Raw genomic sequence first — 13,878 nt, 5'->3', positions numbered from 1 at the left:
GCCACCAGGGAGCTGTACCAGCAGGCTCCACCCAAAAGGACAATGAGCAAAAGAGAGACAAGTGACAATTTTAACTTCTGTAAAACTGCAGAGCTGAAGCTGAAACATCAGTTGTCCAGGCCATGGATTTACACTGAAATATGAATTACTGGAATAACTAAGTGAGGTCATTGTAACCTCTCCTAAGGCGAAACTGTCCTTGTCTTGAAGCAGGGAGATCAAAGAGATGAAGACCAGAGTGATGTGCAATTATTATATTCCTTCAACTGCAAGAATTAGTGACTCAGGCTGCCTGAGAAGCAGGAAGGAGGGATTTTGACTGACCTCACTTAAATACTATTTCAGTAGCATTGCTGTCTCTCTAGACATCAGTCTAATTTGATATTTTCCAGTCTTTTTTTCCATCTGTCATCCATAAGTTGTCTTCACTGACAAGGCAGTCCTGGATTAATGGGAGGTAAACATATGGACAATTTTCCTCACTAATTCCATTCACCTCTTGAAGTCTGGAGTTACAGACAGCAAGTTTTGACTTAATCTCCCACTGCTGTGCGCAGTAGTTACTTTAGGTGCAGTTTGCCACCATGTGCTTACAATATACAAAAGATGAGAAGGAAGCAGGTTTTCCAGAAGCCTTACATTTGTAGTGATGATGTATTAGGTAAATCGTGCATCCTTCCTGCTTAGTGAAGATGAAAAGGTGTGAAACAATACCCTAATGGACCAAGTTTATACAGTTTCTCTCAGCTCACAAAATATTGTTCTGCTTACTGATGGATATGTTATGTAACAACTGTTAGAAATCTGAGAAGCTATTTTATCCAACTTTGTATTCCTTTTTAAATTATTATGCCACTTATTTCTGTATTGATTTCACTCTATAGTTTCCTTTGTGGTCTGACATCAGGAAGGTCTAAAATAGGTAAGTGTTCTGGGGTCATAACCATAATTAAGACCACTTCTTAATTGCTTAATTTACACTGATGATTAGATTTCAAATCAGGAAATCTATTCTTTTTCTTCCTAAAGATCAAGTTTTAAATTGTAATAAGAATTGTACCGTTTCATTTTGTTTTAAGCAGAATTTCTTTTTTCACAACTTTGCAAAGTTTATTAATAATCTTTGCTACTTGCTGTCACCTGCATATATCACTGGTGGGCTGTGTTTGGCTTTACTGTGAACATTTTATCTGACCTGCTGTAGGTATTGTCAGCCCTGTGTTCATTTGACATGATTCATTTTGATCTTTCTCAGCCATCACTGAATTCGGTCAACAGACAGATCAGCTGGAGAAGTTATTACAAGTGCATTTGTGCACATATACAGAAAATTTATATGGCCATATGAAAGGATTTATGCCTAGAGATTTATTTGGTATTAAGGTTTACTGACCACCACCAATGCCACTTAACTAATTATGTAAGTAAATATGCTAAGATTGAGAAAAGGGTACACATTTTTAATTAGATATAAATGAGATGAAAAAGTGCAGATAAATCTGTATAAAAGTTTCTGAGCTTGTGACTGACTTGCCACGTGATCTGCCTCTCCGAAGGTCACAGTGGGTTCATACCACGTGCACCATGTCTTTGAGTTCAGTGTGCAAGCCTTGTGCGAACTCTGCCTTCTTGAAACCAGCACATCTATCCTCTTTCTAACACTACTGTCTTGACGTACAATGGCCCCTATCTGGTGCTTCCCTGATACACTGAAGAAGAGAAAATCCATTGTATCATACCATGAAACTTAGAAACTGGAATGCAAAGTATTACTTTTTCTAAGTTTGAATGCACTTTTCATGTTGAAAAGCGACTGCTGTATTTATAAAAAGAATTTGGATGGTGAATATTTGCATGAAACTACTCAGAAATTATTAGCACAGCGAGGATTACATACTACGTTATCTGAATAAGTTGCTAAAAATTCATATTCTCATTTTGCCAGTTCCCTCCTGTTGTGGTTTGATGCAGCTGTCAAGCATACGAAATCAGTTTTATTTTCATAAAGGGAAAATAAGAAAATATTGCGGAAAACTAGAGAGCTGCGAGGCAAAACAGGTTCAAACTTAAACAGTTGCGGTACAAAGAAAGGGTTTATTACTAACAGAATTAAAAGTGAAAAGAAATAACAAGAAATTAAAGCAAACCTCTCATCTCTTCCAGCACTTCCCTCCTTTTACCCAACTCGCACAAAGGATAACAGAACTTGGAGTTTTAGTCAGTGTTGTAGTTCTTAAAAAGTCTCTTCCTTATGCTTAAGGAAAAAAGGGTTTTCTTCTGCTTCACATGGTTCCCAAACTGCCACCAACAGCAGACCTGCCCAGAAAGAAACAATCTGCTGTGGTGTAAAACATCTCTTCCATGAAAATCTCGCAGTTCTTTCACACTGCCAAACATAGGCTATCACATGGGGTTATTCATCTTTTTAAGGATAAGTTATTTTGGCCTGAACACAAAGGCTTTCTTCGCCACAAGTCTCTAAAAACCTCTCACTGCTTCTATATAGCCTGGCATAGGCACTCTTCACAATCTTCACAGGCACACGTGAATTCTCCATCCCCCCATGTACTTCAAATGGATTAAAGAGACAAACAGTTTGTGATATTACAGTTTCTTACCATGGCCTGCAAGAAGTTTTTTAAGCTACGCACCAGAATCGCGGCACCGCCCTCTTTTCTCCCGTCGCCATGCTCAGCTCCGTCCCACGGGACTCACTTCTCTTTCTCTCTGACTCTGACGCCGCCATGTTGAAGGGTGCTCTTGTTCAGGCTTTACGGTGGAGAAAGCCTTGCTCCCTCTGTGCTGCTGGCTGCGTGGTGTCTTCTTCAGTGCAGCACAAAGTGTGCTGGCTGCAGACAGGAGGCTCTGCCGGCTCCCGTTGACTCTGCCGGCTCCGCATGGAGAGGAGAGGGACCCGCCTGTCCCCAGAAGCCGCGCTGGATGGGTTTAGCTGTGGCAGTCCATGGCTGGTTTTAGCTGCCTGCGGCTCTGGGACAGTTCCCCCTCCCAGCGACCCAGGGTCCGTGCCGCAGTGTTGGGAAAGGGGGAAGGGGGCAGGGGCCCCGGCCCAGCGGGGCCTGGAGGCTCGGAGGCCGCCCCACCATCCGGTAGGTGAGCTGGAACGAAAGGGAATTCCCACCTTTCTGCGTGGTTTAAATATCTAAATTGTGAGGAGCATCATTAGTCTAAAAGACTCTCCATCAACCCATGTTCAACCCACTTCACCTCCACCAAAAAATTAACACTTACCAAAGAAAATATTGTGAAATGTTATTCCAGTGTTTCTTGAATAGGTTGAAACCAAAGCAAAGTATCCAGGTTTGCTGTTTAAGATAGCTGAACATCAAATTTTCTCTGACTGTGGAGAATATAATTATTTTGTTATTAATTTATTAATTACGTGCAGCAAGTAGAAAGCAGAGCTGAAAATCCTTTTTAGGAAGTCATTTATTTCAATGGTACTGACATTTTTTATTATTGGGCATATCTCTCTACTGTAATGGGATAGGTCCTTCATATATACAAGCACCCCTATTTTCTGTCCAGCAAGTAGGTGTTACTTCTGTACAATAGCTAGAATCTTGTCCCTGGGTAGTTGTGTTCTGCAGCCACTGCCCGAATTGCCAGGTATCAATAGAAACTTCCTCTCCCTGATCCAAGTTTTGATACCCCTGGGAAATGACACCATTCCTCACATCCTGTGCCTCTAAATGCTCCTCAGTAGGGGACCTGAATTTCACTAGAAGGGGAAAGGTCAGCCTTCCCCATGGACTTTCTGCTGCTGGGGTAGCATAACCTTCAGCTCACTTTTGCTGAGGGAATGCAATGAACGTGGAACAAGTGTCCCCCCAGCTGGCCACTGGCAATGCTCAAAATGCACCCCTAGGTAGGGAGGATCTGATGGCTCTGCTCCCTTCCTATCCTGTTGACTGAGACTAAGTACAACATTCTTCAAGTGATTTTCAGCGGGAACTTCTAAGGGAAAAGGTCGGAAGAAGGAGAAATACCAGATTAAATTCTCCTGGAGCGTTACCTGGGCCTCCAAGGATATGTCACTGTCTTCTCACAGCTCAAGAACTCCTGATCTAATCCATTTCCCCTTGCCCAAGAGCAGGATCAGTCACAATTAAACTGATGTCAACATAATTGTCTAGCCTGCCTTGTAGCATCTTTGTCACTGGAGATCTTTACTTTCCAAAGTAATATATTCCAGTGCTTCACTGTCACTTTGGTTGGACAGCTCATCTTTTTGTTTTGTTTTCTCCCTAGTGTCTTATTTAAACTTCCAGTGGTCAATCCAAGCGACATTAATTATTGTCCTTTTCACTTAGACAGATTATCCCTTTCCTCTTGAAAGCAAACTTTCACATGACTGAGGATTCCTGACCTCAGTCCTCTCATTTCTAGGCTCAGTTCTATCATTAGAAGTCATTGTCTTCTACACCTCTATCTTGTTTGTTTGAACTCCCTCCACCTGTAAGTGTGGTTTCCAAAACTAAATAGCATATAATTACTCAGTGTCTGAAAACAGATTTCCTATTTATTCATCTCACAAGATTTGGTGGGTTTTTGTGGTTTTTTTTTTTTTGCTGTGGCACAAAATTAGCAACATGTTGATCTTAATCTCTTCACATCCGAGGGGGTTTTATCATTGATTATTGTACTATATTAAATAGTCATTGAAGTGCTCTTCTTTAAGACTAGTATCAAATTAATATTAGATGTTTATCTGAAAGACATTTAAAATTACTATTTTTTCTAAATTTTAAGTTTAAAAATTACTGAAAAATGAGCCAGATTTCTACTACTTGACAATTACATATAATACCAGGAGAACTGGGTTTGGAGTAGTGATGGAAAATGGGTAAACTCCTGAATATGTTCCTCTTTTTTCTTAAATGAATGGTACACTCCAGAACCATCACATTCTTCTACCATGTCACTTGGTCAGAAAGGAAAAATTAGGAAGCTGGCTAGTGCTGATAAGGTAACGTTCTGAAATGCAAAGTGCTGGGGAAGATGAAACAGGAAAGCCTTATAAATATGATTGCCTGACAAAAGATTTTGGGAATATGAAAACTACAGGCAACATCGAAATGAAAGCCACTTTTGAAATACCAAGTCTTAGTTACTGAACAACTGGAAAACAATGGTATGGCCACTGAAGTAATCCCCTCTTGATGGAACAATACCCTCTGCTTGCAAGCAGGTCCAAGGGTCAGAGCAGACCCTACTAGCTCAGCAGAAGGGGTCCAAAGAGTAGTTTTAGAAGTTAAGATGTAACACTCTATGGTAATATAAGAACTCTTATAGGCTGTATGTAAATGCTATAGGATTTGTATCTTGTATTAGATTGGTTAGTGACAATTAGAATATTCAGTACAGAAGATGATTTATTGTATTGTAACCAGGACTTCAGACACTTCTTCCTCTTCCACTCCTGCTCTTACTTCCACTCTTGCTCTTACTTCCACTCTTGCTCTTACACTCTCTCTCTCTCTCTCTCTCACCCGTTTACTCTCTTGCTCTCTTGGGCCTGCTCAGAGCTGAGTCTACCAGCTCTGAGCAGTGCCCCAATACCCACGCCTTTTACAATAAACCCCATGTGTCCCAAGATCAGACTATAGAGATCACTCGTCCCTGTCACTGACCGTCCCATCCGTCCCGTCAGTAACCTACACAAAGAATTAGTTAACAGATTTTGTGCTTCTGCTGATAAGTCAAGGATCTATAGTGTTTGTAAAAATTACTTAAACTTATCTTTTTAAACAAAATGACTCCTGTGTCATTTTTGTCGACTCATTTCCATCCTTTCACTGTGATAAAACCATGGTCAGTCATCTTGCCAAGGTTTTTGCTACTTCAAGGAATGACACAAATCTATTGGTTTCTACTTATATGTTCTCATCTTCTAAACTGGAAATGAGCAGGAATGTTGGGCTCTCATTGATAAGGAGTTGCATGATTTTCTTGAAATTAGGCTTTGCTTTGTATCATCTTTGGTAAGCACTGCTCTCTTTACATGGCACTCTGGTTTTAGGTATGACTATTTCTGAACGACCCCCTCTTTTCCCAGCTGAAGTAGATGATGATCATTCCACTCTGGACTAAAAATCTAATCACAGTGACACAAAGAACACAGGGAGACCCTGGACAGAAGAACGTACAAGCATCAAACAAAATAAAGGGATCTAGTGAAGTTTAGTGATAAATGCAGCCAGCCATCCCCAGCTATCCAGTGGGATTCCAGTAGAAGGTGACATGATTCCAGTGTCTATATCCATATCAAAATAAGACTTAGAAGAAATTTAGTATTTTTAAGGCATGAACAGTAGTAATGAGAGACAACCGAGAGAAGTAATGCATGCCATTTATTTAGAGCCATTGGAAAACCAGTCAATCATCTCATGATCTTGCCAAACCTAACAGCTCACATGGTGATCTCTAATGGGTCTTATTTAAGGTTTAAACAGAGAACTGCTTGAAATATTACACTGAAATAAAACTATGACAAAACTATTTTAATGGAGTTGTTTATATCAGCACCACTTTCAACTGAAACTTGTAACATTCCATTATTCAAAAGCATGGCAGAAATAGCAATACCACAGTTACTGCTCCAGATACTTCCCATGGACTGACCCAGATACCTAATGGATTCCGTCAGCCATGTTTTAGAGCTTTAAGTAAGATGACTTCAATTAGGATACCTTAGTTAGTTTTTTTGGTTGATGAAACCAAGCCTTCAGTAGAAACTTGGCTGTTTTGCTGAAAACACATGCAGTATCTTACAGGAATGAACTTACTCTCCATTACTCAGTATTTGCATGCCTGGCTTTAGTTCAGGAGCTTGCAGCCAGTGTCTTCCCTCATTTTTGCTATTCAAGGCAAAAAAAACACTTTCAACATCATTATACATTCATGGCTTTTAAGTTTTTTTAAATAGAGCCAGTCTTTGAACAGAGACAGAACCTTCTATGTGCAGATTCCCTATTTTGCTAAGGCCATGATCTAAAATTTCACCTCAATCTTACCTGTTACAGGCTATTGAATAGGAGATAAAGCACCTGCTGAAGAGCATGCCTGCACACCACCTTTGGAGAAATAGGCAGAGTGAAAAGGCACAAGCTCTTAGAAAATAGTATCAGTTTACGTAAGTGGGAAAATAAAAGGTGTTTGAAAGCACAGTCAGCCTAAGGAACTTAGCTTCAGCTATAAAGAATTGAATGGAAAAATGTAATTTTTATATTCATCAGGTAATTCCATTTAAAATCTGTGCCTCATTTAGTAAAAAGGAAAACTAGAATTATATTCTGGGCACATTTTATATACCTTTATATGCAGATTTACTTTGGTTGTAAAGCTCAAGGAGGCGCCTTACCAAGTGGCAAGCATACTAACATGACCTTAACTCACTAACAACTTTTTCCTACTGAGTTTTTTGAATAAACTTCTGTCTCAAAGCTGTGTTCCAAAAATACCAGATTTTTTTTTTTTTTTTTCAAGCCTTCATCCAGCAACAGAATTGATGCAGGAATGTTTCTGGGTACTGTCAGGACATTCCTCTTCTGAGGAATCTGCAAGAATAGAATTATTACGAGTGAGTTTTAAATTTCTTTTCCATTAATTTAATTCTCAGAAGTTTCAACAGCCTTTTACAGTTGGTGGTTACTGAAGCTGCTGTTCAGCTACTCTGGTGCACTTCACAAAGCCAAGCCTTTGAAATCTGTGGATGCTTTCTTCTCTGCTATTGCACCTCATGCCATCAAGTACAGATGACAAATCACTAATACAAGACAGAGGATTGTAAGCAAAAAACCTTTTATTAAATATGAGACTTATGTCTGACCTGCTTCCCCCCAACCAATTTTGTCTCTGTGGCAACAGCCACAAGCATGTGACAAAACATCTGGGATTTTTCTAAAGTTTACATACTTAAAATGTCACTTTTCAAGAAAGCATCATCTTTTATCCTTAAGCAGATTTCAAAAGTGCAGAGCATGTTTACAGGAAGACAAGTCTTGTGGCTGTAAAGCTTCATCAGCTAATGCATTAAGGACCCTCCCCACAGCGAGCAGGGCCAAAAGTTGCACAGTGTAAGAGTGAACACATTCTCTGTTAACTTACCTGGTCTGGCAGAGCTTTGGGAAGGGGGAAGTAGATCTTCTGAAGTCGACTCTAGAATAGCTCTGGTCTGATAATCACTAATTCTATTGCATGTTCTTTACATAAAATCATCCAGAAGTACCTTTACAGATTACTACAAATATTTTAATTGTGTAAGAGGGAAAAGACTCAAAATTATTCTTACCTTCTATTGCTACAAAAAATGTAATCATAATGTAGATGAATTTGCCGTGCTGGTGCATACTATCATTAGACTGCAGGTTACCGCACTGAAAATTATAGCCAAAGTATGTATTTTTATTTAGAAAAATCTTCATTGTCTGCTTCCATATGACTTCATCTATTATTCAACATTTCCAAGTTTTATGAAATTAATACAAATACTCCTTCACCAATGCAGAAATTCTGATGATCTGATACTCAGAAATACAAAATCCTTTACCATATTTTAAAGCCCTCCCAATGTACAACAATGTAGTTGTGACATTATCTCCTGTGTCCCAGCTCTACTGGTTAACTTAAACAACTCACTGTGTTCAACTGACAATTGTTTGTTATCTCAATATTACACCCTTGGGGAAAAAAACCCATATTTAGTTTTTTCTTACAGACTTTACTACCTATCTATCTGTATTTGAGTATGTTCTTGTTATTTGTTCACAGGATAAAAGCTTGGGATCCATTTGAACATCAGCATACCATTTATCCAGTTTATGAAGAAGTGCATTATACTGTGATCATCACACTCCAGCTGCTGGACGAAAAGGCAAAAGCAATCCTACTTGCAGGCATATAAAACTGATTGTAATGGCACTGCTTCTTTCTCATCTTTCTCCAGTAATAGATGGCATGTTAGCGTTAAACATTTTCAGCACAAAATTTCTAAATAGGCAATAATGTAGGAATGCAGTGGGCTGCAACTCTGGTACATTTTTGAATGGAAGCAGTACATATCTAGTACATTATCTAATTTTGATATTATCTTCATTTTATTTGCAAAATGATGGGTGTTTTTTTCCTTTTAAATAGAATATTGAGGACTTGAACTTTGCTATTTGATGAGGTCAAAAAGAGCCTTGGAATAATCCTGTCTGCCCAGCAGCAGCTGACAGGCTAGGGAGTATGCAAACCACCCCCTCTGCCCTGCTTTTTCCCTGCACTGCAGGACAGGATTGAGGATCCTGGTTACCAGTCCCTCCCTGTGTCAGCCACCAGGCTATCCAGGCTATTTTAATGGATCTAATAAAGCATTCCTCAGACAATTAAAGGCATTCTTCAGGGCCTGAAAAACACATAGTCCAAAGAGGATAGGGTCAAAAGTAGTCAAAGAACAAGAAAATGGAACTAAGTAAATAGCAGTACCAGATAGTCTTGATGCAAATAGAAATTTGAGGGCTTGCATTGTTGTTGTTTACCACAGGTTCTGTTTACTCTAGACTTTTAATGTCCATTTATATTCATTCCCACTACTGATAACCTATGCATTGTCAACCTCAAACAACAAGAAAGCAGTATCTCCATACAAGTCTGAGACTCTGCTTCTGTAGCACAACTGGAACACCTGTGGGCAAATGAATTCACAACCTCCATCTATTTCCCTCCCCTCTCCATTAAAAACAAACAAACAAACAAGAAAAAACCAACCAAAACATGCACACAAAACCCCCAAACTGAAAACAGAACATACAAAAAAACCCAAACAAAAACCCAAGAGCAACCAAGCAAACAAAAAGCCCCCAAAACCTGAAAAACCCCAACCCAGTACTGTTCCTCCACTGCCAGAAAATGCAGCTATTTTGACAACCTCACATTGTCCCTATCTGGGCTGTTGTCTCCCAGTTGAACCTTGCTGTATTCCTTACTGGAAGGTTACAGTCACAAGTAAATTGCAGTCTTTCCCCCAGAAGTATGAAACAAGTTTACACACCAAAAGCTTGTCAGATTTTTAAATTCATACTGCATATGCATGCAATTTACCTCCCACAAATATCTCTGCCTCACTGATACCATAAAGGGACAAAATGAAGTTTGGGGTGGCATCTACAAGCCTTCCATTTCCTAGCCTGACTGGTGACCTAAATAAAACTTTTCAGTATTAGGTTTTTCCAAGATGTAATTTATACTATGGCTGTCAGGAGTTAAGATAGTAGTTGCCATGGAGCTTTAATCTTTTTTTAGGCTTTAGTCAAAGGAAGCTGGAAATCAGTATGCTGGGTAGAACCCTGCTCAATAGAATTTTATTCAAATTGGGACAGGATTTAATCCTAATTTTTCTGCTGAACTTTAGAATCAAAGGTTCTAGAATTCATTCTATTTCTGCTCTTTCTCAGGAGATGAAAGTTTCCTTTCCAGATTCTTAAATCACACTACATTCAACCCAAAAAGTACCCAAGTTGGTTCCCCTCTATTCCTTCAACTATAAACTATAACTTTCTTCTAATCTTAATGTGCACAGCTAATCACTGCAGTGAAATTCATTCACCAGTTTTTCCATTTTCAGGGGAGGCATTCTGTAAGTATACAAAAGCAAAGCTTTAGGGAGGATTTTATTTTTCTACGCACCCACTAAGCACTAATCTCTACACTGGAAAACATGCCTTTGAAACAGAAATTACAGTATGAATCTGTGTCTATGCTACTTGTAACTTCCTTGATGTATATTTAAGAAAAAAACCCAGAAGCATACAATGCATGAAATGCATCTCTGAGAAGTACAAAATTGGCCATGCTATAGACAGTAATGCTCTGCTAGAACACAGCTGCAGCAGAACAGAAATGCAGTTCAGCCTAATACTTGCAGTTAAAACGTTACTGGCTGACTTAAAACTGAACTTGCCTTATACCAGGTAAACAAAAAGAATGCAGACATAGGAGGAAAAATGCAGAATTTGTCAAAATGAGCTTTTAGAACTGTTACCTACCCCAATCAAAAAATTAGAAAGTATTCAGATGTAATCTAATCCTGACCTTGAGATTTGGGTTCAAAAGAAAATGACAGCTTTGCTTAATGAAAAATTTCCCAATTGTCACTAAACACAACTGTTTACTGGCCAGCTGTAGTGGAGGTGCATAATCCTCAAGCTGTTCTAAAGACTGCAGAGTAATCAGAAAATTGTCACAGGAGAGAATTTCAAACTCCTTTCAACTCTTTCATGACATGTATTATAAAAGAGGCATGATAATAGTAAAAAAAAAAAAAGACATCCTTCCCCTTCTAGGATATGTAGGTGTGGGACTTGAACACTTGCACATTAACATCTGTTTCTACCACTAACAGCAAAATGTCTTACCTAACTAGTATTGGACAGAAAAAGTTGTGGGTTTGAGTGAAAGCCCTGCTCATCAACTTCAGAGGATCAAATGCAAAGACCTGTGGTATATTTTTCAGTCTGAGGTACCAGTATCAAAGATTTGCAGAGCTACTGGAGATGAGACCTCTTAATAAAAGAAATATATATGCAGATAAGAGGGAGAAAGAACTCCCAAGCCCTTAACCTGCTGGTGTGGCCAAACAGCTCAGGTTAAGTATGAATTCAGACAAATTGTAGCCGTTTCCTTAAAGCTGAAGTTAGAGACTTTTAAATGAAGAGTCTTCAAAGTTAGGAAATGTCATCTTTATAAAGGCCCACCTCAGCTCTAAAGGGATATCCAAAACAAAATCCTTAGATAAAATCAGGGAAGAAAGGGGCATCCCTTACATCCATTCTGTACCAGTTTCAAGACCTGTCAGTATCACATTACCATTTCTGGATGTGTAGATTAGTTAAAGTTTGGCAGGGAAATACAGTTAAAACTGGTTTAAATACAGAAGTATTATCATTGTGCTGCAGATATCAAGATGCCCTTACAATATAGATGGCAAGTATTAAATTATTTACTTTGCTTTCAAAACAGTATGCTTTCTATTATGTGTATTTGTGTTTAGCTTTAAAGCTTGGTTTGATTAAATTATTTCATCAAAATTAATAAAACCAGCCACAGGACAGTGATCAAGAAACATTCTTGCTCCAATATTTTAAATAGCTTATGGGGACCTTTTGCTGCTGATGAACTCGCATTACTTCAAAACTGAAAGGCAAAAAGGAAGAACTTAGAAGTGCACCATTTTTCAAAAGCTACGATGTAACTAGGCCGAATTAGAATGCAGCATCTCAAAAGAGAAAGCAGTTAATTGTGTAGTCACATAGACTTCCATCAAATTCCGAAGTGTGTGTTGCCCAGATTTTTTTTTTGCAAGAAGATAAGACTTACTTCATGACACTCAATACATATCTTGAAGGTGAACTGATTAAACAGTATTTATTTTTTCATTCTGATTTCACTAGTGAGGTTCATCCCTGAAAGAAAAGTAACTCAACATTAAGAAGCTATATAAGAATTCTCTACTTACCCTTCTGATTTCATACATAAGATTGCATCTTATGTGCAACTTCAGCAATAACCATTGATCTTCTATGGGAACGGATAGAAACTCACAAAATTTAGGTTTGGTTAAAAAAAGTGGTGAAAGGCTAAATACCAGATAACATCAGATCTTTTCTCACGTATATCTTAACAACAAATTAGCTAGAGCATTTAAAAGAAATAATTGTAGAAGCACCCAGTATATTTGAGGCATGCTGCTAATCTGCAATATAAACTGAACTATTTCTGGTTTTGAGCAATTTCATGTATTAAGCCAAGCAAGTGCCATTTCTCTGATACTCTCTTCACTGGAAGCCTTGAGAATTCCTATTCACTACTAGAAGGGCCATTAGCATGAAAGAAAGCATCCCTGCATTACAGATATTTATCTGGACCACTTTCAAAATCTAAAATTTCCTTTCTGTAACACCCCAACATACACGTCCTACTTCAGCAATTATTTCAGATGAACAATTATATAAGGCTCCCAGCTTTCCTATCTGCATTGAAAAGAAGTATTCTTGATTTATCCAGTACAAATTCAAGCAATAGTCTTCCACATAAATCATTATAAATTAATAAAACATTAATAGCTACAATTTCACTTGTACTTTGTTCTGCAACTTCAGTGCTTACTTAAGCAATGCTTGTTTTTCAATACTAGGGAGCATGTCCATTTTAGGTAAACATTAGATGTTCATATAATACTCAGCCCAAGGCTTCCAATCATTCTTCCCAAGAAGGAAATCTGAGAATCTTTAAGCCATAACAAATAAAAAAAGGAGTAAAATGTTCAGAAGACAACTTACTGCCACTTATCTCCAATAGCTGGTCTGATCATGCTCCATCAAAAGCCATGATCCAGCCCCTCAAGACTATTTTTGCAACCTGAGATCAGCCAGTAGGCCTAGAAAGCAAGGTAGGGATAAGGTTTACCCTCTCTCCTACCCTACTGATGGTCACAGCCCTTACAGGAGTTTCCTGCAGGAGCCGTTTACTTACTGTGGTACAGGTCTCCCCAGTGGGGCGCTACTCCACTTCATAAACCTACAATTTCAGAGCAAAAATTCAACCCCCTGCCTTTACACTCTCCTAGCACACGTTAGCCACTTGCAAATGCTCAACCCTGCTAAGGAATCAGATCCTACCTGAGGAAACAGGCTTGGCATGTTACTTACCTTGTAATACCGAGCATCCTGAGCATTGATTTGTGCCATCTGTCTGACAGCACCGAGGCTTTGTGCCCCGCACGGCACATTCCACCCTCCAGCCCCAGCCGGCACGGCCCTCTAGTGGAGATGCAGGAAGGAGTTCTGATGCATTCGTCCGTCTCAGCTTGTTGTTGCC

General features: G+C 39.0%; 1 protein-coding gene across 2 annotated transcripts in view; it reads left to right on the top strand.

Annotated features, from left to right (window-relative positions):
• The window catches only part of RWDD4 (RWD domain containing 4), a 35,859-nt gene extending 26,812 nt beyond the window's left edge, over positions 1-9,047 (top strand). Inside the window, exons 8-9 of one of the 2 annotated variants that reach the window (XM_039551725.1) lie at positions 7,507-7,600; positions 8,791-9,047. In XM_039551725.1, coding sequence (XP_039407659.1) covers positions 7,507-7,572 — 66 coding nt within the window. In that variant the 3' untranslated portion in view covers positions 7,573-7,600; positions 8,791-9,047. The remainder of the gene's footprint in view (positions 1-7,506; positions 7,601-8,790) is intronic. The other variant, XM_039551727.1, reaches the window with a different exon arrangement.
• Positions 9,048-13,878: the final 4,831 nt, after the last annotated feature.

Source organism: Corvus cornix, chromosome 4 (assembly GCF_000738735.6).
Source record: "Corvus cornix cornix isolate S_Up_H32 chromosome 4, ASM73873v5, whole genome shotgun sequence".
Taxonomy (NCBI): Eukaryota; Metazoa; Chordata; class Aves; order Passeriformes; family Corvidae; genus Corvus; species Corvus cornix.
The sequence above is the reverse complement of the archived record's forward strand: the minus strand, read 5'-3'. Positions and strand labels throughout refer to the sequence as shown.